At 36.8% G+C, this 25,513-nt stretch overlaps 4 protein-coding genes across 7 annotated transcripts; 2 read left to right on the top strand and 2 right to left on the bottom strand.

Moving 5' to 3' along the window:
• Window positions 1-117: 117 nt before the first annotated feature.
• Window positions 118-2,369, bottom strand: LOC111282534 (fructose-bisphosphate aldolase 1, chloroplastic). 2 transcript variants are annotated; one of them, XM_022870647.2, is made up of 6 exons: window positions 2,075-2,369; window positions 1,537-1,806; window positions 1,309-1,418; window positions 1,130-1,220; window positions 752-1,021; window positions 118-658 (listed from the first exon to the last, which is right to left on the bottom strand). In XM_022870647.2, the coding sequence occupies exons 1-6, from the start codon at window positions 2,249-2,251 to the stop codon at window positions 380-382; spliced, it is 1,197 nt and encodes a 398-aa protein (XP_022726382.1). In that variant the 5' UTR covers window positions 2,252-2,369; the 3' UTR covers window positions 118-379. The 2 variants fall into 2 exon arrangements, with proteins under 2 accessions (XP_022726382.1, XP_089617377.1); XM_089761251.1 differs by having other exon boundaries at window positions 231-658; window positions 752-1,220; window positions 2,075-2,365.
• A 909-nt stretch (window positions 2,370-3,278) lies between these two features.
• Window positions 3,279-5,486, bottom strand: LOC111282536 (uncharacterized). The gene is made up of 2 exons (XM_022870648.2): window positions 5,244-5,486; window positions 3,279-4,324 (listed from the first exon to the last, which is right to left on the bottom strand). Exon 2 carries the CDS (start codon window positions 4,320-4,322, stop codon window positions 3,570-3,572), a length of 753 nt encoding a protein of 250 aa, XP_022726383.2. The 5' UTR covers window positions 4,323-4,324; window positions 5,244-5,486; the 3' UTR covers window positions 3,279-3,569.
• A 1,374-nt stretch (window positions 5,487-6,860) lies between these two features.
• On the top strand, window positions 6,861-11,537 carry LOC111281833 (uncharacterized). Its single transcript, XM_022869554.2, has 4 exons — window positions 6,861-7,142; window positions 9,083-9,296; window positions 10,089-10,181; window positions 10,810-11,537. Exons 2-4 carry the CDS (start codon window positions 9,172-9,174, stop codon window positions 11,351-11,353), a joined length of 762 nt encoding a protein of 253 aa, XP_022725289.2. The 5' UTR covers window positions 6,861-7,142; window positions 9,083-9,171; the 3' UTR covers window positions 11,354-11,537.
• Window positions 11,538-12,156: 619 nt separating this feature from the next.
• On the top strand, window positions 12,157-25,436 carry LOC111281832 (zinc finger CCCH domain-containing protein 19-like). Of its 3 annotated transcripts, XM_022869552.2 has the most exons (10): window positions 12,157-13,774; window positions 13,862-13,941; window positions 15,961-16,133; window positions 17,202-18,126; window positions 18,231-18,358; window positions 18,737-18,796; window positions 18,907-18,957; window positions 21,554-21,624; window positions 22,895-23,043; window positions 23,129-25,436. In XM_022869552.2, exons 1-10 carry the CDS (start codon window positions 12,270-12,272, stop codon window positions 25,285-25,287), a joined length of 5,301 nt encoding a protein of 1,766 aa, XP_022725287.2. In that variant the 5' UTR covers window positions 12,157-12,269; the 3' UTR covers window positions 25,288-25,436. The 3 variants fall into 3 exon arrangements, with proteins under 3 accessions (XP_022725287.2, XP_089617374.1, XP_022725288.2); XM_089761248.1 differs by lacking the exon at window positions 18,907-18,957; XM_022869553.2 differs by lacking the exons at window positions 18,737-18,796; window positions 18,907-18,957.
• The last annotated feature ends 77 nt before the right edge of the window (window positions 25,437-25,513 follow it).

Here is a 25,513-nt window from a genome sequence, read left to right as displayed (position 1 = left end):
AGTGGGCGGTTCAAACAACTCACCTATGGCATGATTTATGCCTTAGTTGACAGGGCCTGCCCTGCAAACATGTATTGAAAACTATACCAAACAGTTTTTGAACAGTATCATTCAGGATTGAGAAATAATGATTCAGAAATTCATCACAGTTAACCCAAATTTTGGAGCACAAAATGCAGATTCAAGCATTTTAGTATGTGATAATGCATGCAAGAAGAAACTAACTAATCTCATCAGCAAGGAGTTTGTTTAAGTGGCTAGAAATGCATTGTTATCAAGAACAAAAATAGTCTCCAGGGCTATAGAGGATTAACACATTGAAAGAGAAACGAAATCCGATATCTCCATCATCTCATCTGGAGTTTTGTTTTGCAGCGGCTTAGTACACGTAGCCCTTGACAAACATTCCTTTCTTGGCCTCCTCTGATTCTCCCTCACCAGTGTATTTGCCAAGCTGAGCTAGTGAGTTGGCCTTGGCACGGACAAGAAGTGTATCCTGAGCGGCCTTAACGTTCTCGGGTCTGCCTCCCCATGTCTTCAAGCAAGTGTTCTGGAGAGCTCTGGCATAAGAGAATGAGATGTGCCATGGGTTTGGAGATTGATTCATTGCGTTCAAGTTGAGGGTTGCTTCAACCTCAGATTGCCCACCGGACAAGAACTGTTCAACAGAAATATTCAATAACCAGTATTGGATTTACTAATTTACACAAGCAAATTCTGAGATCACCGAACTGTTTGTATAGAAATGTACCATGACACCAGGGACAGCTGGGGGGATTCTCCTGTGGAGGAGCTTGAGGGTGTAGTCAGCAACTTGCTGAGGGGTGGCCTTATCCTTGCATTCAGCACCAGGAGTGACCATGCTGGGCTTGAGGAGGATTCCCTCAAACATGACATTGTTCTCAGCAAGGTAGAAGAAAACCTCAGCCCAAACTTTCTGGGCTACTTCGAAAGTCCTGTCAATTCCATGCTCACCGTCAAGCAAGATTTCTGGCTCCACGATTGGCACCAATCCACTGTCCTGCAATACAAAGCAACATAAATTTCTCAGTAACAATCCAGAAATATCTATGTCGTAGAGAAAATAACAAGCAGCATATACATAATAATTGCTGCTCTTTTGACTTACTTGAGAAATGGCGGCATAACGAGCAAGACCCCAAGCTGCTTCTTTAACTGCCAAGGCAGATGGACCATTGGGAATGCTCACAACAGTACGCCTGGTTAATCAAAAAGAGCTAATGTTATATAAGAATGTTACTTCAGCACTACATAATATGAGTGAGAATTTATCAAACAATATTGTACCATTTGGCGAAACGAGCACCCTGCTGGTAGTAGGCAGCCGCGCGAGAGGAAAGACCATCAAGACCTTGACACCAGGACTCGTTGTTGGAACCAGGGAGGGGCACCAAACCCTGTTTTTAGCATCATTGAATCACATGTGTTAGTACAATTCTGATAAAAAAGATTTTGTTGCCTGCTTAAAAATATGTTTAGTGTGGATGATATATGGTAAATTATTATTGGCTTTACCTTGTCAACTTTGATACCAGGGACAATTTTTTGCTCAACAAGAACATCAACCATCTTTTTTCCGTCGATGGTAGATTGGTAGAGAGTCTCCTCGAAAAGGATAGCTCCAGAAATGTACTCGCCAAGGCCAGGGGCTGACACGAGGAGGGTACGGTATGCTTGGCGGTTGGCCTCAGTGTTCTCTAGACCAATTGAGGCAAGTCGCTTCCCACATGTAGCATTTGATTCATCCATGGCCAAAATACCACGACCTGGGGATGCAATGGTTTTCTACCATCCAAAAAAAAAAAAAAAAACATCTTTAATACGGGCAATGACTTGTATTCCTTTTATTAGTAATCTGAATTATCTCAAAGAAGGCCGAAGTGGGGATCACATGTTAAAATTTAAATTTAAATGCATGAATCAATTTAGTTAAATTTCGAGTTTTCATGCAATTTCTCTTTTAACTAGGCTAAGGTAATGCATAAAAATTCAAGTTCTATATCTAAAATCAGGAGATTTTTGTAAGAAGAGTGGACTAGAATTTACTACATACCGCGGTCTTAACAAGCTCATCAGCATAGGAGCTAGCACGGACAGTGAAGGCCGATGGGGATGTGGGATGGCACCTAACAAAAGAAACTGAAGGCTGGCGGAGGCTTTGGCCCTTGACCCACTCAGACTTGTCAAGGATAGGCGAAGACTTGAGGGGAGTTGCCAAAGCTGATGCCATTTTTTTTTTTTTGCTCTTTTCTTTGGCTTTGAGTGAGAGGGGCTAACAGCTGAAGCTCTTGAAGCAGGCTATAACGGCTTCTTTTTTCACTATAATCTTATCTCGTCTCTCCGTGCCTTCTTTACCACACATACAAGTCTCACTCACTGGATTTTACAGTTGTGTTGTGGTCTTTTGTCATAAGATGTCACATTTGAGGCTGTCATGCGTCGATCAATGTCGTCGTGCCATGTGGATGATATTTTTGTACACTATGGCAGATTGCATACGTGGTTGATATGGATGGTTTTATACTCACCTTGTAAAAATTATTTGAAAATTGGGCTTTTAAAAAACCAAAATCTCTTTTTTTCTTCTTCTTCTAATGTAATAACGGTCCAGACAAATGCATCACATTCACTATGTAGTACGTCCAAATTTGAGGTGTTTGAGAGATTCCTACGGAAAGTAAACATGAGGTTGTGATTTTGTTGGGATTAATGGTCATGTTTTAAGTACATGGTTTTGATGAAATTGTGAGTTAACCCCATGTCGGAGCCATCTGGTCCATTGAGACTTTTCAATGCCATGTGGAATATTGAGAACCCGCATCATCATTCGGCATACATGCGGCTGATGGAAAAAGCATATGATCTGTCGTTAAAATTCACTTGAACTATTGTTTTTGCTATGGTGAAATGTTAAGCATCATTTTTGCAGATCCCATGGCTGTAGCAAGAGCTTGATCTTGCCAAACGAAGGAAAATGATGCTTTGGGAGTTCAACTCAATCTCAATATATAGTGATAGGGCATTTAGATGTGACGAGGGAGGCATTTAGATATGAAGAGGGATTCAAACTTCAAATGTACATAATGTCCAACAAATTCTAAGCTAATGCTCTGCCTGCCAATTCTTAATGCAGAATTTGGTCTTGGAATTTGACAATGCCAAGCTAAATTAAAATCCACAAAGCTGTCTTGTAGTACATAGGACATGTTTAGAGTTAAACCAATGTTAGGGTTTTTGTTAGTACAAATGAGGCTACTTGAAAAGAAAGGAAGGGATTGCATATATTGAGACTCGAACTTTAAACCTATTGAATGTTATTTCTTAAAGATAAGAGCATGAAACAAATGAAACAATATACGGATTCAACATTTGCAATTCTATGTGAACAGTTGGTCTAATTTCAAATCCTTTGCAAAACGAAGGGTCATCTTAAACTGATGAAACAACGAAAAGCCTATTACCTCATTGTTGATGTCATAAGAACCCAGCAACACGGATCTTGGCAATCTACACATGTATATGCCTAGATTCTAATATGGTCAGACAAATTAACTAACACTTTTAGTATTTAAAGACAGATCTGCAATGCCAGCAACTAAATCATCTAGTGGCTCATCTTTCAAGTCTTTCCATGCTGTTGAATCATCAAAAACTGATGGCATTGATTGAAAGGAAGTCTCTGCAATGGCCTTGTTCAACTGTTTATTAAGATCATCCTCCTCAACTGGAATGTCCAAATCCCAGACCCTGAAGATATCTACAGTTGATCCATTCGTCTCCTCTGTAGATAAACTCAATTGAAGTCCTAAATCAATAGCTGCACCCTTTCTCTCATCCTCATTGTAGGTAGGCAGGAAAGGATCTCCCAGAAATGTTTCAGAGGAATCTTCCTTAAAAAAGTGCAACAGATTATGAGCCCATTTGATTGGAACATTATTGGTGTTTGTTTCAGTGTCTCCATTAATTGGAATGACAACGAGATTGTCATCAGTTCTTCCTGAGTAATTGGCTGTCTTTGCCTCCTCAATGGAAGGAACTATCTTGATTTCAGTTCCTCCAGCAAAACCATCACTTCCAGTTGCAGAAGAGTCAAGCGACTCAGGTTGGTCACCAATGATCTCCAGCAAAACATCTTTGAAAGAAGTCCAATTACGTTCCAAAATTTCAGTATCTGTAACCAGACAAGAATTGACCCAAGCCAAATCCTCATCTGAAAGCTTATCTCCCTCCTGGGTAGATTCCAAAGATTCAAAAATAACAGAGGAAACAGAGCCTTCCCTTGTTTCATTTTCTACATCCATTGCTACAAATTTACAATAAACAATGTCAATAACAAGAAGAAAAGACAAGGTTATACATTGTAGAATTTCATCAAACCGAACATACTTCCTTCAGAAACATAATGTAGAACTATGATCCTTTCACTCAGCAAATGTTGAATTTTACACATATTACTGGTTGGTTAAGATACTTCCAAAATAAAAACTGGCATTAGATAGACATATACTCATCCTGTAGTACACATATTACTATGAAAAATTGAAAACCACAAAGCCGATTCCCCGCTATAAGTTTTCATCTAACCATATTCTAGATAAACAATTTAAGAATAAAAAAAAGATCCACTTCAACTAAGGAAGACACACACTTTTTCAATATTGCAATCTGATGTTTGATTTCAACAACTCAAACTAGCAGATTACAGAACATGGCAGCAATCCTCTCTAAACAATCCTTCCCAAATAGTATCCAAAAGGATTTAGAATGATAATAATGCCCTTATCAGAATAACACAAGTTCAACCAAAAAGATTTCTTTTCTTTTTTTTTTTTTCCTTTTGTTCTTGAACAAAAGGCATGATTCAAAAAACAATATTTAAGAGCAGAAATCATAGTAATCAAGAAACGTCACTTCAACCACTTCACCTTAAATTAAAACAACAAGAACTTCAAACACTGTATATATCAAATAATAAACTTAACCGATTTTTCCATATGAATTACCAATCTTTTTTTGGTTCATAAAAATGGAGTATAAATCAAGATCTCGTAGTATAGCAGTTATTCATGGGGTATAAATGGCAAAAGAAAAAAAAAGATTAAAAAGCCATAATATTAATATAAAGTTATAAACCCTAAATTCTTAAAGCCATACATGAAAATTCCAAGATCAATACTTTAAACTTTACAGCGAGAGAAAGTGAAGGCAATATATATACATACCAAATTGAAATTATTTAGCAAATTTGAAAACCCTAATTCCCAGAAAAGGGGAAAGTGAGACTACGTTTTTTTGTACCGGACTAGAGAAGAACTGAAAGACTAGTAGACTTGAATTGAGAGGGAATGGACGTGGCGTTTCAACGAAGCAACGTGCTATGGCTAACGAGCTCTCAAGTCTTAAGGCAAAAGCAAAAAACGACACAGTATAACCCTAAAAGTCGGGTGAACCACAGAGTGTAGAGTGTAGTGGGTTGAGATATTTTTTCACTGGGATGAAACTTTAAAATCTTTATTTCGAATGGGGATATTTTTAAACTTATTTCTTTAAACATCTTATTTAATACCGTATCAATTGAACCACCACCAATTAAATTGTGTTCTTGATTCTTAACATTATCTTACCATTTCCAATTATTCATCAACATCTTTAAATTTGTATATGTATATTTATATTATGTTTATCTTATATTAAATACATATAAAATAAAAAATTATCTTAATTGATATCAAATATAAAATAAATATTTAGTTATTATTAAATTTATTTATAATTTTTATTAAAAATTTTAAATCATATTTTTTTATTTTTTAAAATATTATTTTTATCTCATGTTTAAAATTATAGGTATATTTAAATTAAATATTAGTTATTTGCTCTCACTTTGTTGAAAAAAATACATTCCCATAATTAATATATTATTAGCATATGATTTAATAAACAAGCATATATAAAATTTGTATTACATTACCATGATTTTATGTATAACATAAAAACAATATATAGAATATTGGCATTAAATTAATGACATTCTTATAAAATATTATTCATTTTTTGTATTTGAAATTATTAAAAATTAAACTTTTATTATTAAAATTAATAATTTATTATTTTATTAATAAATCATATAACTATTAATTGATTGTATGTTTTTCGTTAATATCATCAATTAATAGCTTAAATTCACATGAAATAATTATTTTATATATGCATATGATCGAAATTGAATAATCTATCTATACACATTAATCATCATTTTGTAGAGCAAGTAAGCTTCACTATATTTTATTAACCATTATTTTATTAGGTTATAAATTTATAAAAAAATATTTTATGCACCAATAGAGAAATTTTGAACTCTATAAGCGAGCTTTCAAAAATATCATGCAATCCATTAAGCTATACTTAAATTATTTAATGAATTAAAATAACCAAATAAATAAGTGTATAAGTTATATAAAATTTATTACTTAAAATTATATAATCTGTTGGTAGAATATTGAATTTTTTGTTTTAATAATTAAAATTTAATTATCAATAATTTCAAAAAAAAAATCCTTTGTGAAATTTAAAATATTCATTATGGATATAATATTTTTTGAGAAAATAAAAAAAATATTTAATATTTTACTAATAGAGTTAGAAAATTGTTATATAATCCATTAAAATATATTTTAAAAAAATTATTAAATTCATATGATAAATAAAAAGACATGTGAGATTATCCTAACATTATTTTTAAATTCAAAAACTTGGACAGTATTGTAGATAATATTAGTTTATAAAATAATTATTTATTATCGTATAAATAATAAAAATTCTTATGGGCAAAAAAGGCCCGCCCTCCGAATCAAGCTCGGGCATCTGTTCAACTCATCGGCCCAGGCCCACTAGCACGAAGATGACTGAAGTTATCGGACCCAATAGCGCGCTACTAATTTTACTGTAACGGATCCTGGGTTTAACCTTTGCTTCAAAAAGCAAGATTATCAGCGGCCGCTCTTCCTCCTTCAAATCTCACTCTCACACTATAAACAAAATTTGGGGGTGGCCCGTACAGTTTTCCTTTCAAATTTTTATATCTCTTCCTTCTCGGCCATAACATATGCAGAAAGCGTCAGGTTCGTAACTTTTATCTTCCTTCGATTTCGCTTTCGTTCCTTCTGTTAGGGTTAGGGTATTTCTTGCCTTTTCTTGTTAGTTTCGATTGAATTTGGTTTTGAATCGGATAATTAGGGTTTTCCTTGTTCGTTTGCCGTGAAATGTGAAATTTAGGTCATGTTTGATGCATAAGATGATGGATAGGATAGGATGATATCATCTTATACCATGTTTTGTTTTTATCTAAAAAAGGAATAGGATTAATTATACTCTTGGTATAAGATAATTCAATCCTCCCAAAATGGAGAGAATTATTTTTAATCCATGAGATTGAACTTACATTTCCTTTTATATCATTAAAAATTACACCAATAATTTAAATTTTATAAACTTTGAGGAAGGATAATTTTGACCAATAAATAAAATTATCCTATCATAACCCTTGCATGCATAAAAAACAAGATAGGATAACATTTTTTAATCTAATCTTATTTATAATATCATCTTATCCTATCTTATTATAATCTTGTGCACCAAACATATCTTTAAGTTTTATCTTAAGTTTTGTATTAAAAGCTTTTAGAGGTTTGAGTTTTGGTTTCTACAATAATGGGTTACTATTATTTTATCTTAATTCAAATTTGAACCACATGAAAGTAAAGAGGAAAAGAAAAAGAAAAACTGGAGAGCAAACCTATTAAAGAGAGAGTAAAGGAAATGCTAGGCCTTCTGCGTCACTCTTATTGCTATAGGAAAAGGTTAAGCTTTAAAAAGGTTGTTGTTTCCATGAATTTGTCAATGGACTTGCATTTGTTGTTTCTTTTAGATGGGTTCTCAGATTTTTAAGGAGTCAGTTGGCTTTTCTTTTTGTAAGGTTTGAAGTATATTTGAATTTTTGGCTTGGTTGAGAATATGATGATTGACTGCACATTGGCCTGAATCACGATGTTTGCTAATGGGTATGAATGATGGGAAATGGGAGGCCAGTGATTTGTCTTCCAGAATGTAGGATGTTACTAAGGCACTGACTTATTTAAAATGGTTGATATCAAGATTGTGTCAATCATCACTGCTTCCAGCTTTTCTAAACAACAAAAGAAAAAAAGGTTTAAGCTGCTCATGTTGCATATTGAGAATAGGGCATTTGTTGCTGGTTTTGGAGTCCTTTTGGGAAGAAAAAGGAGTCCAGGTGACAAAAAATTTCAAGAGGATGAGGGTAAATGAGGAGGCAGTTCAATGGCGGTTCTTAAACCTGGAAATGGAATTTAATAGTTTGTAACCTGATTCTCATACAGAATATCTTCATATGGAAACTAATATTACTGACTTTCTTTTGCTTTCCAACCACCTAGAGGCTTCCAATAATCCCCTCTCTTCAAATTCTTAATTTTTGTATCACTTCTAAGTTATATATTGTTACAATTAAAGTTGAAAGTGTCAGAGGGAATTTAGGAGCATGTTTCCAATTGCTGTTTGCTATCTTTTGTGAATCTCTTTAGTCTCCTTATTTTCTCTTTTGAACCATAGTAGTTTTCGTTATCGATGGAGAAGCTCCTCTTCAACCAGCCATTGGCCTTTTCTCATAGTTAACAATATTGTTCCCATTGTTTCTCATTTAATCATCTCTTGGATACTGTCCAATGAACTTTGTCTGTGTAGCGTGGGCGGATGGTTGTAAATTGGAGTTTATGTGTCTGTTCATGAGTTTCTGGGCCTGATGTGTACTGGGTGATGACTTTTTGCAAGAGATGGTTGAACTTTTGATAAGGAATTTGGTTGAGGTGTGGGATCATCAAGTGCTTGGCGCTGAATTGAGTGATTTTGATATAAGATGGATTGCTTGCTTGTTGACTCTTATGTGTTTTACTCTTAGGATTTGGTGTTTATGTTTTGGAGGGAATTGTGAGAGGTTTGATATGGATCATGGATGATCATGGGTGTGTGGTTGTACTGTGGACAGGGGGAGGCAGCAGCAGCCGCTAGTTTGTTGGTTGAGGTGGTGTTTTTGCTGATCAGTGGTGGTAGGTGTTGATAAACATAAGTTTGAACATGAGTTCAGACAGCAGGAGCCGAAGCAGGAGCAGGAGCCGGAGCCCCATGGATCGTAAGATCCGATCTAATCGGTTTTCTTACCGTAATGCACCCTACAGGAGGGAGTCTCGTCGGGGTTTCAGGTTTTCTAATTCTCAATCGTTTGGTTAATTTTCTTTCCTCATCTAGTTAAGTAGTCTGAGGAAAAATGTGTGATTTATGGTTTTTAGAATGTTTTCTCTTCTCCTTATAATTGTGATGTAAATCTTTAAAGAATATTGAATGTGATAATTCCACAGAGAAAAGTATATGAGTTTGCATGTAATTTTTAAATCTGAGGTATTTTTTCTGGGAATTTACTTGGTTTCACCAATAAAAAATCCCATGTTTCTCAAGTGTTTTAAGTCATGGTTTGGATGAAAAGATTTTGGGTCTGATAATTTGCCCCCCAGTTTCACATTGAAAAAGAAACTATAACATGATTGTTGTTTCATGCTTCAGCAAGACGATGATTAAGAAGATATTTTGAACTCCCTGGTTCTATATTTCTTTGCACTCGAGTGTTTACTCCTGAATTACCGCATAGAAGTAGGGCGTTATTTATTATATTTATGTGGCTGTTATCATGTAATTTTATGATCTTTTATGTTAGTAATTTTTCAGCACTGTTTGGTTTGAGGTTAGGTTTTTGCGGACTCATTTCCTCAAGAGATTTAGTGAGTAAAAAAGTTAACCCCTTACTTTGTTTTATTGCTTTCTGCTGGGATATGCCAGAAATTTCAGTAATAAACTGGCTTCTGGATGGATATATCTCATAAATTTTCCCTTAATATTTTGCCCACTTTTCTTTTCCATTTTTGTCTACCAGAATTTCCTTGAAAAATTGTGATCTAACGATCTTTGAAATATTAACTCCATATCTCTTTTCTTTCCAGCCAAAACAGTCTATGCAAGAACTGCAAACGACCAGGTCACTATGCTAGAGAGTGCCCTAATGTGGCAATTTGTCACAATTGTAATCTCCCTGGGTAAGGAGCCTTCTTCCCTCCCTGTAGTTAAATCTGGATCTGATAGATCTTTTGAGTTAAGTCAAGTTTGTTGTTCTCTTGTCTAGTTAACCTTTTATTTTATATTTTTATTTTCAAGGTGTCTAAAAGAGCTATAGGCTACCATTATGTTTATATGTAATTTTCTGTCCATAGTAGTTCTTGAGCTAGTTTTTATCCTGCAATGGCGTGTTGCATATTTCAAATTCCTGTTTTTTTAATGCTTTATCGTTTGGAGTAAAACTTTTCCAACCTTTTTTGTTTATTTTCTTTCCTTTCTTGGAATGAGTTTTTGAAGCAAATAAACTAGGTCTAATTGGGGAAGTTCCACTGCTATATGTTAATTCTTTGTCGTCTCTCTTTTTTTAAGTAATCTTTAGTATCTTTGTGATTGAGCTGTAAAGCCCTGCTTTGCTGCTTTTATTTTTAGAGTCTTGCAATTGTTGTGGAGCTGTTATGCTATATGTTAATTCTTTGTCGTCTCTCGTTTTTTGAGTAATCTTGTAGTGTCTTTGTGATTGAGCTGTAAAGCCCTGCTATGCTGCTTTTATTTTTAGACTCTTGCAATTGTTGTGGAGCTGTTATAACCGTGCTGGAACTATTTGAACAGGCACATTGCTTCAGAATGCACAACCAAGTCTCTATGTTGGAATTGTCGTGAACCTGGCCACACAGCTAGCAACTGTCCAAATGAGGGAATCTGCCACACCTGTGGGAAGGCTGGGCATCGGGCCAGAGACTGCACAGCACCCCCAATGCCACCTGGAGATGTGAGGTTATGCAATAACTGCTATAAGCCTGGTCATATTGCAGCTGACTGTACAAATGACAAGGCATGCAACAACTGTAGGAGGCCAGGTCACTTGGCTCGTGATTGTGCAAATGATCCAATCTGCAACTTGTGCAATATAGCGGGACATGTGGCTAGGCATTGCCCAAAAGCCAACATGATAGGAGATCGAGGTGTTGGTGGTCGTAGCGGTGGTTACCGAGACCATCGAGACATTGTGTGCCGAAATTGCCATCAACTCGGTCATATGAGCCGGGATTGCATGGGACCTTTGATGATCTGCCACAACTGTGGTGGAAGGGGACACATGGCATATGAGTGCCCTTCTGGGAGGTATTTGGACCGCTATCCTCGGAGGTACTGACAATGCAGCTTATGTCGGTGGCAATTTATATATGCTTTACTTGTGATTGAAGGTTTGGAACAAGATGTAAGTGTAGTGATTTGCCGAAGTTGATGTGAAGCATACATTATTTTCTTTAGAACGACATTGTTGGGTATCATGGTGCATTTGTTTGGAATAAAAGCATTTATTGTTAATGCCTAAACCTGCTTAGATCCTCAAATCTGATTTTCCCTTGATGTATTAGATCCTCTGCTAATTGTTTGAAGTTTTAAGAGCAGAATGCTTTCCCATCTTTCACAGGCCTTGCTGAGGACGTGTATACAGCCCATCGGCCTCTTGGTTCATAGATTGCCAGTGCTGGCTGGTAATGCTTGAGAATATCAATTTTCAATAGCTTGATGGGCTTTTTTGTTTTCTTTGTTCCCCTGAGATTGATACTCGTCCGATTAATAATGGGGAATTTTCAAATTGAGAAAAGCGCCGGGTTTAGAAGGAACTCCTGAAAGGATATTTGGATAATCCGAGCAAGAAACAGTTATAAAAGCCCTCCCAACAATCACGGATGTGGAAAGGCCCAAAATCGAATCAAGATTCATAACATCATCAAGGTAGGACCCATAATCACTGGATTACCACCTCTGGCTCTGGCAGGGCTGGTTGAGGAGGTGAGAGGAGTCCAATAAAGCCCAGAGACAAGGGGGTAGATTCGTTATTACATTGTCGAACTTTAGGACATAATCGTCATTCAGGCCATCACCAACATCCAAAAAAAAAAAAAAAAAAATCTCTCTCTAGGAGCCGTGGTAGTGTAAAATAAAAATATTGTAAAATTAAAAAAAGAGGCCCAAAAATTTTGCTCCGAACTCAAAACCCTAGGCCTTTCAATCTCTAGGGTTTCCCTCGATTTTTAATTTTCCAAATCTTTTATTCTTCTATGGATACCGAGGAAGAAGAGCCTCGCCACGTCCCCAACGTAGAGCCTTCTCTTCGATTAGAAGATAACCCGGTGACTACATCTACGACCTCCAAGTTACAGCATGAAATCATTGAGCCACAACAATGCGAGCTCGAGTCCATTTCCGAGTTGGACGAGTCGGGACCACCTGCATCATTGGCTCTGTCTCCTGTTAATGAAAAGGAGAAAGAAGGTGACGGCAAGGGAGTCGTTGATGTGGAAGTGGTTCTAGAGCCGGCAGTTGATGATGAAGAGGGCGGCAGGGATTTGATCGCTGGAGATGAGAAGCACGTGATGTTGGATGCTGATGATGAAATAAAAGCTTCATCTGCGGTTGGTGGTAAGAAGGAAGGTGAGGTTGTGGCTGGCAGAGAGGAGAGCCTCGTGGCAGTGGAAGAGAAAGATGACGTGGTGGAAGGTGCGGTAGTGGATGCGGTGATGGAGGCAATGGAGAAGGCTGACGTGTCAGTTGAAAGAGGAACAGCGGAAGGGATGGAAGTGGCTGTGGCGGAGCAACCGGTTGCTGAGTTGTCTGAGGAAGCGGGAAATTCGGACGAGCAAAAGGTGTTAATAGAGATGCCTGTGGAGAAAGAGGTGGCTGACGTAGCGGAGGAAGGGATTTTGGAGGCAGCAGAGGTGGGCGATGTGTCAGAGCAAACTGTGGCTGTGAAGGAAACATGCGTGGCTGATGTGATTGAGAAAACTGTTATTATGGAGGAAAGGGAGTTGGCTGACGTGGCTGTAAAAAGGGAAACGTTGGAGGAGAAACATGTGGATAATGAGGTGGAGCAAACTGGGATTCTGGAAGAAACAGCGGTGGTTCACACGGCTGGGAAAAGTGAACTGCTGGAGGAGAAACTGGTGGTTGATGTTGCAGAACGAACTCAGATTGTGGAAGAAACAGGGTTTACTGACATGGTCTTGAAAAGGGAATTACCGGAGGATAAAATGGAGGTTAATTTTGCGGACCATAAAGGAATTCTAGAAGAAACACGGGTGATTGACATGGTTGAGAAAAATGAAATTTTGGAAGAAAAATTGGTGGCTAATGTGTCCGAGCAAACTGAAAATTTGGATGGTACTAAGGCGGTGAGGGAAGGTATGGATATTGCTGAGGTGGCGAAGGACGCAGTGATGTTAGAGGAACCAGAGAAGGCAGAATATACAGAGACAGGGAATGTAGTAGAGGATGTTGAGAAAGCAGATGGTACAGAGACAGAGATGGGGAATGCGGCAGAGGAAATGGAAGCAGCAAAGGACACTGAGATGCTTGACATGATGGAAGAAGCAGAAAAAGAGGCCGCAGAGGAGACAGAGGATACAGAGGAGGGAGAGGATGCTGGTAAAGGCAGTGGTGGCAAGCGCAAGCAGGGAAAGAATTTGAATTCTAAGGTTCTGGCAAGAGCTCCATCAAGGAAGAAGGTGGAAGAGGATGTCTGTTTCATTTGCTTTGACGGTGGTGATCTTGTGCTTTGTGACCGCAGGTGAGGCTACTAAAGCCTTTCTCATGACAGGTTGATCTGTATATCCACTGTCCTAATATTTTGCTTTCTGTTTTTGTTCCTTCTTAGGGGTTGCCCTAAAGCTTACCACACTGGATGTGTTGGTCGAGATGAGGCATTCTTTCGAGCTAAGGGTAAATGGAATTGTGGTAAGTTGTTGTATTTCTGGGTGCGCTCTTTAACTTTTAATATCTGAGTTCTATTTTGAGGCCTTGTGCAATATGAAGTGGTATACGTTGCCTTTTATGGTAGTGCCATTTTATCTTGTATTATGAGCATACCGTGTGCTTATGTTTAGTTTTTGAAGTATTTAGGGGGAAAAAGACTGATGTTTGGTAGTTGGCTGATACAGATTTGTGAACATGAGCACCTAAATCTTTGAACTGTGACATCCCTTGCTCTTTTCTTATTTAATTACAGTGTTATTGAATTTGTTATTTCTTTTCTTTGCAAAAGGCTTGATTTACATGACAGTGAGTTTTGCTGGAGTGGGCTTTCGTGAAGACATAGGAAGTTCAATATACAGTTTTGTTCAGCACACCATTTAAGTTTTGCATGCTTCTCAAATTGGTTTAATTTTTCTGAAAAGAACATTTGAAGCATAGTATCTTTCTGCAGTAATTAGGGTTCATCTATCATTCCAAGTCACGGCAATGGCTACTGGCAATGCTTGGATTTCTAGTGAAACTGCAAGTTGTAATTATTATTCGGGAATGTGATCATCTGTTAGTCATTGGATGCTCTTGGCTTACGAAAATTTTAATCAAGGTCTTGAGGACTGAGTTTTCAAGTGACTCTCAGTGTTTATATTTGTAATACAACTTGTCAAGATTATGAGAGCAGCATTTTGGTTACCAGCCTTTTTGGGTAGACATAAGTGCAGAACTGGCAATTGCTGTACTTTGACTTTAAAAATGGGCAGGAAATAATAGCATCAGTTGTGGCATCTGCAAAATGATTGAGTTTCATATCAAAGTGGCAGATTTGCTCTTGCATGCTAAATGTGCATTTGGGGCCAAGTAATGATATATTTCACATCTTTAAAGTTGTGAATGTCTTTCTGCTAAGTACTGTTCAAATATCTCATGGAATGTAATGAATGCTGAATTGGATTCTGGGTCAATTTTTTTTTCTTGTGTAAAATTGACTGAGAATGACATGTAGCTATCTTTACAAAAGGCAATGTAGATCTACCCTAAATGCACTTTACTTAAGCCCACAACAAATACATGTCTTTTGTTTGTTTAAACTGTTAGTATTTGATGAACATGCATTGAAAGGAATAAGAACTTACAATTTTAGCAACTTGTGTCAATTGATTGTGGGACTAGAGGCTACTGTTTTGGAAGCACTGGGCAAACCTTTTGGATTAAAGTCTTTTTCTTACAAAATTTTCTTTTCTTTTGTTTTGTAGTTTTAAGCAGTGCCCTTTTCCTTGAGCAAGCTGAACTTTTAAATGCTCAATAGTATGAGAAAATGCAAAGAGAACTTAGGAATATAGCTGTTTTATAAAAGAATGAAAGAAAAAGAGTAGAAGGGAGAATATATCTTTTGACTTGAATGAGCAATAGCCAAGACAGTTGAAAGAACCGGTTGTACTAATTTCAGGATACACTGGGTAAAATAAGTTTTGAGGCATATTCTACTGAGTGAGAAACATGTAATGTGCTGATGTTTATAAAGTTTGGGATCATCTAATAATGAAAGGGTCTATAAAATATGTAAGTTCAAGGTTATGCCTTTATTGCAGCTTGTTTGTCAAACAGCTGCCCTATATTTATCGATTTTCAATGTCTGAAGAAAGTAATAGACTAGTTCACTAAGTTCTAGAATTCTTTATAATGCAAGTCTGCTTGTTCAAGCCTTCAAGGTGCAAGGGTGTACATGCACTTAGGTGAATCCTGAAATATGCTTCCTTGAATTTCTTCTTGTTTTCCTGTATCTATGTCACTGCATGTATGCTGTTGCTCTCTGTTATAGTGTTTCAGGCATAATATCTATTGACCTGTTGTCTGATTTCTCTTGGGTGTTCTTGCTCATGATCTTACTTAATACACATACACACACATATCATTTATCAATTGTGATCATTATGTCTTCAGAACAGGTCTAATCTATTGTCTTTTATATCTCTATCTAATCTGAGTAATGTTCTTTCTGTGAATTAGGTTGGCATCTGTGCAGCAACTGTAAGAAGAATGCCTATTATATGTGTTACACATGTACCTTTTCCTTATGCAAGGGATGCATCATAGATGCTGTAATCCTATGTGTTAGGGGTAACAAAGGACTCTGTGAGTCATGCATGAATCTTGTCATGTTGATTGAAAGGAACGAGCAGGTAAATGTAGGAATAGTATTATTACATCATTCCTTTTTTGTGTATTTATTCTTTACATTCTCTATCTTCCTTTATTTGTTCTTTGTTGAAATATTGACAGCTTGATTTTGTTGTTTTTATTTATATGCACATTAAGTATGTATTACTCCTGCTGTTGTCTTTTGTTTTTGCTGTGTACATCCATGATTTTAATTGACAGTGGGAAATATTTGAAACCATTCCTGCACTTTTCTTGACTGCACGTGCTATAACTAATCTGTTTGAAGTTTTAGTTTCTCTTGATGGTTTTTTGGGCGATTAGGTTTATTATTGTGTGGTCAGTTATAAATATGTAACAGGGCAATTCATAGCGTCAACTTCCTTCACATAATGTCAAAATAAGGAATATCATTCTTGAGCATTTTTTTTCTTTTAATTTTCTCTTGGTGGTTTGTGGGGTTGCAATTCTTTTGGCTTCTGTTCACTGCGAACCATCAATTAATTGAGTCTCTTTAGACTTTGTTTTATTTATGTGATATATTTTGTCTTATTGTCTTCACTTCTATTATGCCTCCTTTCATTATGGTTTATTTAGCGGTCTATGTTTCTTCATTGCATAACTTTGGGCTCTAAAAGTTTCATAATCTTTAGAACAAATATCAATGCATTTGAATTGTTATGCTACGTCAAGAAATTCTATACAAGCCTCTTGCTCTTCCTATTGGCATTGTTTTCAGTTTTAATCTTCAATCTGCTTTCAGTTTCTTAAATTCCTTGAAAGTGAAGGTGGTCAAGACAGGAGAACATCATATGCTAAAATCTTTCAGATTAAGAGAGGCTAGGCCAAGCTAAAAGGGAAATCAAGCAATATATATCATGTTTCTGCTTAATTGAGTAAATAAAAATTTAACAGTCATAGCTTAGTATTTAATAGCTATATTCACATATGAATGTTGGTCATTCCTTGTTTGAGTTTTAGGGCTGTATATTAGTCGCTTTATTTTCACAAAAATCGCTTTCTCTTTCTTTTGCTGTTGGAAAGTTCTCCTTTTTGTCATGCTCCATTATATTTTGTTGTTACTTTTGCAGGCACAAGTAGATTTTGATGACAAAAGCAGCTGGGAATATCTATTCAAGGATTACTGGATTGATTTAAAAAGGAGATTATCAATAACTTCAGATGAACTGGCTCAGGCCAAAAATCCCTGGAAAGGATCTGAATATCGTGGTACTAAACAGGAATCACCTAATGAACTTTATGGCTTTAATGATGGTGGAGGGTCTGGCTCAGATAGTTCTGCTGGGAATGCGGAAGTAACTGTTTCTAAGCGAAGAAAAACTAGGAGTCAATCAAAGTCACGTGCAAGGGAGGATGATTTACCAAGCACCATGACAGCTAGTGGTGAAGGGGCTTCCACAGATGAAAATGCTGAGTGGGCATCAAAAGAGCTCTTGGAAGTTGTTATGCACATGAGAAATGGCAAGAAATCTGTTTTATCTCGAATGGAACTAAGTCAACTTATACTGGATTACATTCAAAAGCACAAACTTCGAGATCGTCGCAATAAGTCTAATGTCATTTGTGACTCAAGGCTTAAGAATCTGTTTGGGAAACCAAGAGTGGGGCATATTGAAATGTTAAATCTTCTTGACCCTCACATTTTTTTCACAAAGGAGGATTCTCAGACAGATGATCTTCAAGGGAGTGTTGTTGATGCTGAAGCTAATCAACTAGATTCTGATTGGAACTCTGACGCTTTGACAAAGACTGGAAAAGAAAAGAAACGTAAAACACGTAAAAAGGGTGATGCAAGGGGACTTCAATCAAATTTAGATGATTATGCTGCCATTGATATACATAATATTAATCTAATTTATTTGCGACGAAATTTGGTGGAGGATTTGATTGAAGATACTGAAACATTCCATGACAAGGTTGTGGGTTCTTTTGTGAGAATAAGAATATCTGGTGCTGGTCAAAAGCAAGATTTGTATAGGCTAGTGCAAGTTGTCGGTAAATACTTGGATAACTGTCTATCTTCACATGTTTTTGATTTCAGCATACAATTATCAAAATCTCATAAGTTGGATTAACACATTAATGATTTCCTGTTACAGGTACAAGCAAAGTTGCTGAACCATATAGAGTTGGCAAAAAAACAACTGATTTTCTACTAGAGATTTTAAATTTGAATAAGACAGAAGTCATATCGATTGATATTATATCAAATCAAGAGTTCACTGAGGTAATTATTAGCTGAACTTGGAATTGCATGTGAATTTTCTCTTTTGTTGATTTCCATCTGCATCTTTGATGTTGTTCTGATAAAGAAAATTTTGAGTACAAATATTGAGGCTTTGCCTTTTAATACATGTGTATTAAAACTTTTTCATAATATCTCACTTAGACACTTAGAGGCTTGTTTATTTATTTTTTTATTTTTTTTGTTGCAAAAACAAAAGACCTATTTCTCTTTTACTAGGAGAAAACAAGAAGTGCCAATATCAGTAGCATTATGAGCTTTTGTTATATTTTGGAATCTCGTTGGCCAGTATTTTGTTTTTATTATGATATTTAAATCATATTTCTTGTTAAAAATGTTTTAAGTCACTTGATCTGTTAGGATGAATGCAAGCGTCTGCGCCAGAGCATGAAATGTGGACTTATCAACCGGCTGACTGTGGTAAATTTCACTTCTAGTATATCACATTTTGATATACTATCTAATAGTTATCTTTGTTTTTCTTTTAAATCTCATTCAGTCATTTTTAGAAGAGCAATTGGTTGCTGCAGGGAAATATACAGGAAAAGGCCATGGCAATGCAGGAAGTCAGAGTCAAAGATGTAAATATCTTTCTTTTGGGCCAGGGTTGTCCTTATATATGTGAAGCAATCTCTAGAATAAAACTATTTTATTCTTCTATATCTTTCCTTATTACAATGCTAGAATTGCGTGAAAATATATAGGCTAAAGACTGAATGTTCTCAGCCTTAAAACCCAAGATTTTCATGCATTAAAACAGTTAATCAAAGGAGTAATTTACTCTCTACACATAATAGGAAAATATTTAATAGATTTGGTGTAATTACTCAAATCACTTCTTATTCTAAAAATAGGAGACTCAACTAAAATAGACAAAGTTAACTAATCAAGTAATAATGCATATTAGATTTCCACACTCCCCTTCAAGCTGGGTGGTAGACGTCAATCATGCCTAGCTTGGACTTTAGATTCTCGAAGTTGTTTTGAGAGAGAACTTTAACGAGTATGTTTGCAGTTTAGAAGCATGTGGGAGTATAAACTAATCTAACAATTCCTTCCTCTATCTTCTCTTTGATGAAGTGAAGATCAATAGGATTCTTTGCTATAATTATGGTAGCTTTGATGTCGCAGAATATCTTCATGGATTCTTCTGCAGAGACCTTCAACTCCCCTAGCAACCTTTTGAGCCAAATTCCCTCACATATGCCATGAGACATAGCTCTAAACTTAGCTTTCGTGCTAGTTCTAGTCACCATAGATTGTTTCTTGCTTCGCTAAGTAACAAAATTTCCCCACACATAGGTACAATAACCAGTAGTTGATCTTTGCTCAGTAATGGATCGAGCCCAATCAGCATTGGTGTAAATTTCAACATTTTGGCGTGATATCTTCTTAAAAAATGATCCTTTGCTAGGACTCTTCTTTAGGTACTGTAAGATTCGATACACAACTCTCAAGAGTTCCTTGGTTGGGTTGTTCATGAATTTGCTTACCATGGTAACCAAAAAACTGATATCTTGTCTTTTATGAGAGAGGTAGATGAGTTTCCCAACAAGTCTTTGATATTTGCTCTATCTATTGGTGGACTTCCTTCTTCCATTCTTACCTTATTCATTGTGTCCATAGGGGTGTCAGCAGGTTTGCATCCAAGCATTCCGGTTTCCTTTAGAAAGTCTAGGACATACTTACCTTGTGAAACAGAGATGCCATTCCTTTAGCGAGCTACCTCCATGCCAAGAAAATATTTGAGGTGTCCCAAATCTTTGATTTCAAATTCTTTGCCTAGGAAGTTCTTTAGGTTGCTAATTTCTTCGACATAGTCTACAGTAAAAATAATGTTATCCACAGAGACAATAAGAATGGCTATTTTTCCTTCAAGTGAATGTTTGACAAACATTGTGTGATCAATCTGGCATTGTGAAAAACCATACTTCTTTACCACTTTTGTTAGTCTATCAAAGCATGCACGTGGGGATTGTTTGAGACTTTTGCAATTTACATACCTTGCCAGAATTGTCCTGGTTTTTGAATCTTGGAGGGATTTTCATGTAAACTTCTTCTAGGTCACCATTAAGAAATGCATTTTTGACATGTAGTTGGTGGAGTGGCCAATCTAGATTTGCTGCCAATGATAATAACACTCAGATTGAATTAAGTTTAGCAATTGGAGCAAATGTCTCCTCATAGTCAACACCATAAGATTGAGTAAATTCTTTTGCAACAAGGCGAGCTTTGAATCTGTTAATACTTCCATTTGCATTTTGCTTGACAGTAAAAATCCATTTGTAGCCAACCGGATTTTTCCCTTTGGATAGTTTTGAAATCTCTCATGTTTTGTTCTTTTCTAAGGCCCTGATTTCTTCCAAAACAGCCATCTTCTATTTTGATTGCACGAGTGCTTCATGAATAATATTGGGAATCTACATATTGTTTAGTGTGGTAAGAAAAGCTCGATAATTGGGTGATAAACCTTCATAAGAAACCACATTACAGATTGGGTGCTGAGTGCATGATCTCACACCTTTCCTTAGAGCAATCGGTTGATCAAGATCATCAAAAGATTCAATTGAATCAGATTAAAACTATTTTATTCTTCTATATTTTTACTTATCACAATGCTAGAATTGCATGAAAATATATAGGCTAAAGATTGAATGTTCTCAGCCTTAAAACCCAAGATTTTCATGCATTAAAACAACTAATCAAAGGAGTAATTTACTCTCTGCACATAATAGGAAAATATTTAATGAATTTGGTGTAATTACCCAAATCACTCCTTATTCTAATAAGAGACTTAACTAAAATAGACAAAATCAACTAAACAAGTAATAATGAAGATTAGATTTCCACAATATGAATATGTTTATATGTAGGTACATGCACACATATTTTTATTTGTAGAGAATGGTAAATTAGAATGTTCTGCAATCTTGAAAAGCATAATGCACAGGATTATCTGTTGGGAAGTCTTGATTATACAGTGTATGAAAACGAAGGGCATCTGAAACAAAAATAGATTCTAAAATATGGATAAGATGCAAAAATGAATCACAAATCTTTCTTAATCCTGAATTTGATCATTTTGAGTTGTACAATTGATATTTTAATATCAGTATCTGTAGCCTTTTTTTTTAAAGTATAAAGAATAATCTAAGTTTATTTGTTATCATAATGCAGTGGTTGGAATCAGAGATATTGCGTCTCAGCCATCTTCGGGATCGAGCCAGTGAAAAAGGACGTAGAAAGGAATATCCTTTGCTTGTAATTCTTATTTTCTGTTCTATTATTTTCCTCAACTGCCATTGGATGCTTGTCTATTATTTTTTGATGGCTTGGCATTCATCTTACATTTTGTTGTGGATTTGATATGAGGCTTGACTCTAATTTCTGGACTGAGGGAAGGGAGGAGGACCATTTGCCTCACCCTTGTTCAGAACATCCTTTAGAAAAAAGGGAGAGATATCCCTCCAAAATCCTGGAGACCATTTTTTTTAAACTCTCCAAATTGGGAGGTTTGGTGGAGAAGGATTCCTTGTTAAAAACATTTTACTTGATACGGATAAATTTGTTATTATAACATTTAAATATAACTTATAAAGTATATAATTCTAAAAGAACACAACAAGTTACCCACTTTTTTCCAGTTCCACTCTTTAATCAAACAAGGTTGGTGATATACCCCTTCCTTCCTTAGCCTCTTTGATTTTAAGCAATCCAAAGAATGGAAACCTTACTTACTCCTTCTGTTTCCTCTCTTCCTCTTCCATCATAGTTATGATGTATAATGTTTAGGATGTTTATGTGGCTACTTGGTGTTGAATGATCTAACAATTCACGCACATAATTTCCCAAGGGACTTCAAGCTTGCTTAATCTTAATAAGTGATAGATTCAATAGCTTGCTTAATCTTTTTAAATGATAGATTCAATATACTAAGATAATTTTTTTTGATAGTCTGGGCCATTTATTTGTGTAAATAATAAAGATGAACTTTGCTGTAATGCGATGCTTATCTATCTCAATCGTTCATGTTCAATAAATGATTATCCTGTGCTTGTTTTTCTCTGTTGTTCTGTGACTTAGTTTAGATTGTGCTGGGATTAATGTTTAGTTACTAAATTAATACATCTACGAACTCTATGGTGGGATTTGTCACTTTGCTTTTCATTTGAAAACTATGCCCATTATTTTTTGGCCTCTAAAAAGTACTAATTTGCACAGCCTTACTCTTGAGCAATCTGAAAATAAAAATTATTTTTTGCATTGTTCTAGTAAAAAATTGAAGAGACTTCCTGAACGGATTGTACTAATTGATGAATGTAACCGCTGTAGGATACCTTTTCTATGGCTGAGTGATGAATTGAACTTGTAAAAATTTGATTTTGATTGTAAGTGTAGTTAGAATTCATGTTGTTTGCTGAATTCCTCTACAGTTTCTATGTGCACCATATATTTCTTTCTAATGAAAATGACTGTTTGTCTCCAACAATTTCAATGTACTCCTTGACTTGTGTTCACGCTTAGAGAATGTGTAGAGAAATTGCAGATTTTAAAGACACCTGAGGAGCGACAGCGTAGATTAGAGGAGATTCCAGAGATACACGTAGACCCCAACATGGATCCTAGTTACGAATCTGAAGATGATGGAGAGGATGATAAGAAACAAGGTCCTTTTCTCTTATGAAATTTTTTCATATCCTCTCTTATAACTCTTATTTGCCATTCAGTTTGATAATGTTTTGGTTCATACAGACAACTATACGAGGCCAAGAGGCAGTGGCTTTAGCAGGAGAGGGAGGGAGCCAGTTTCTCCCCGGAAGGGAGGTTTCAGTTCAAGTGATTCTTGGAGTGGAAGTAGAAATTATTCTAGCATGAATCGGGATTTAGGCTGGAATCTATCTAATAAAGGATTTACAAGCAAAGGTGATGATTCTATTGGAGCTAGTGAGATGGGGAACGAAAGTTTATGGAAGCTAGGACGGGAGAGAGAAACACAACTACCAAACAGTTGGGACAAGCCAAAAGCTGCTTTGAGTTCAGAAATTGGCACAAGGAATGACTACTCTGTTGTAATACAGGAACCATCTTCGAAAGTTGTGTCAGAAATTTCACCTACACCACTATCCACAGGAGTAACAGCTGTTGTCCAAATTAATGAAACAGAGAAAATTTGGCATTACCAGGATCCATCTGGCAAGGTTCAGGGACCATTTTCAATGGTGCAGCTGCGGAAGTGGAGTAACACTGGATATTTCCCTGATGAATTAAAAATCTGGAAAACTAATGAGAAGCAAGATGATTCTATACTTTTGACTGATGCCTTGGCTGGAAGGTTTCAGAAAGATCCTCCAGTAGCGGATAATAGCATTCCAAAGGCTCAAATGACCTTGTATGGGAATTCTCCTGGAGGAACCTTGAAACAAGGAATGGAAAGTCAAGTTGGCGAAAGATCAAGTTTTGACGAGAATCATGTAGCTCAGAGTCCTCAATGTAACTTGGGTTCGATAGGCCAATCTGCCGGAGAAAGTTGGAAATCTCAAAATGAAGTCAGTTCTTCTACAGTTAGACCTGCTCCATCTTCACTTGAGATCCCAAAGTATTCTCGAGATATATGGAGCTCTGAGACAAATCTACCTTCTCCCACTCCAAACCAAAATCCCACTGGTGGGAACAAGGGACCAGCATTTGAAAGCAAAAGGTCACCTACTCCTGTTCAGTTATTGGGTTCTCTTTCGGTGGCTCCGTTGCGAGGAGTTACCTCAGGGCTGCAACCTCATACTGTTGTTTCAGAGAGTGGGAGCCCAGCTGCTCCTGTAGTTCATTCTCATACGATGGTGTTAGGTGAATCACACAGGACACAGGTCAATGCTCAGGCTTCAATTAATTCAGGTACTGATATGAAAAATGCAGGTGTATCTCTTTACAATTTGGTTCATTCTATGACTTCTCATAATCCTTCTGTTGAAAGTCATGGATGGGGTTCCACCTCAGTCCCAAGGCAAGAAGCAATTGCTGCATCCTCTATACCTGCAACTGGAACTCAAGCATGTGGAAATGCTTCAGCTCAGAAGCTAGAGCCAAATCCTTCGCTTGCCATACCTGCTCAACCTGCTGCTTATGGTAACTGGAATGACGCATCACAATCTGGTCAAAAGTCTGCTCCTTTTAGCGCAGGAAATCCTGTTGGGTTTTTTCCTACTCCTGGCCAACCGAATATGCTGGCATCGGATTCTTGGAGGCCTACTGTTTCTGTTCAGTCAAATGTTCAGCTTCCTGTTCCACCCAATCTACATTGGGGTATGTCTGTCGCAGATAACCAAGGTACTGCCCTGAGACAAGTACCAGGAAATCAGAACACTGGTTGGGGGGCGTTGCCAGGGAATCAAAGCATGGGATGGGGAGCACCTGTTCCTGCAAATACAAATGTTAACTGGGTAGCTTCTAGTCAGGGTCCAGCATCTGTTAATCCAAACCCAAGTTGGGCTGCACCCGGCCTAGGACAAGTGCCAGGGAATGCAAGTTCAGGTTGGACTGCTCCTGGGAATGCAATGCAAGGGTGGGCACCATCTGGCCAAGGGTCCACAGTAGTTAATGCCAGTCCTGGATGGGTTGCTTCGGGGCAAGAGGCAGCACCAGGAAGTGCAAATCCTGGTTATGTGGCGCCCCGGGGAAATTCAGGCATGTGGGGAAGTGAACAGAATCACAACGGAGAGAAGTTCACCAATCAAAGGGATAGGGGTTCTCAGGGTGGTGATTCTGGTTATGGTGGGGTCAAGCCTTGGAGTAGGCAGCCATCATTTGGCAGTGGAGGTGGTTCTTCGAGATCGCCCTTAAAAGGGCAGAGAGTCTGCAAATTCCATGAAAGTGGGCACTGCAAGAAAGGGTCTTCGTGTGATTATATGCACACTTAAATTTTGGCAAATTTAAAGCAGCATAGTTTAGTTATATCTGTACAGTAAAATTCCTTTTGAAAATTTCCTGACATTATATTATCTTTTGAATGATTTATACATGTAAAACTGTTTTGTAGTTTAGCACATCTATTTTTTTCTTTCTCCAATGGAATGTCGTCTTAACTGTTGGAATTACAAAATGTGGCTCAACTTGTCCTATGGTTACTGGTGAACTATGGCTATG

The sequence above is a fragment of the Durio zibethinus genome, chromosome 5 (assembly GCF_047325235.1).
Source record: "Durio zibethinus cultivar Kanyao isolate XHJ-2024 chromosome 5, ASM4732523v1, whole genome shotgun sequence".
In the NCBI taxonomy this organism is placed as follows: Eukaryota; Viridiplantae; Streptophyta; class Magnoliopsida; order Malvales; family Malvaceae; genus Durio; species Durio zibethinus.
Note: the sequence above shows the minus strand (reverse complement) of the source record. Positions and strands in the feature narration are given on the sequence as shown.

Excerpts from the sequence above, each read along its gene's own strand:
- LOC111282536 (XM_022870648.2), bottom strand. The coding sequence starts at position 4,322 with ATGGATGTAGAAAATGAAACAAGGGAAGGCTCTGTTTCCTCTGTTATT.
- LOC111281832 (XM_022869552.2), top strand. The coding sequence starts at position 12,270 with ATGGATACCGAGGAAGAAGAGCCTCGCCACGTCCCCAACGTAGAGCCT. Across the intron at positions 21,625-22,894 it reads GAAAAAGGACGTAGAAAGGA|GCTTAGAGAATGTGTAGAGA; the intron begins ATATCCTTTGCT and ends ACTTGTGTTCAC. Across the intron at positions 23,044-23,128 it reads AGAGGATGATAAGAAACAAG|ACAACTATACGAGGCCAAGA; the intron begins GTCCTTTTCTCT and ends TGGTTCATACAG.
- LOC111282534 (XM_089761251.1), bottom strand. The coding sequence starts at position 2,251 with ATGGCATCAGCTTTGGCAACTCCCCTCAAGTCTTCGCCTATCCTTGAC. Across the intron at positions 1,807-2,074 it reads ATGAGCTTGTTAAGACCGCG|AAAACCATTGCATCCCCAGG; the intron begins GTATGTAGTAAA and ends TTTGGATGGTAG. Across the intron at positions 659-751 it reads CAGCTGTCCCTGGTGTCATG|TTCTTGTCCGGTGGGCAATC; the intron begins GTACATTTCTAT and ends TCTGTTGAACAG.
- LOC111281833 (XM_022869554.2), top strand. The coding sequence starts at position 9,172 with ATGAGTTCAGACAGCAGGAGCCGAAGCAGGAGCAGGAGCCGGAGCCCC. Across the intron at positions 9,297-10,088 it reads GAGTCTCGTCGGGGTTTCAG|CCAAAACAGTCTATGCAAGA; the intron begins GTTTTCTAATTC and ends TTTTCTTTCCAG. Across the intron at positions 10,182-10,809 it reads CACAATTGTAATCTCCCTGG|GCACATTGCTTCAGAATGCA; the intron begins GTAAGGAGCCTT and ends CTATTTGAACAG.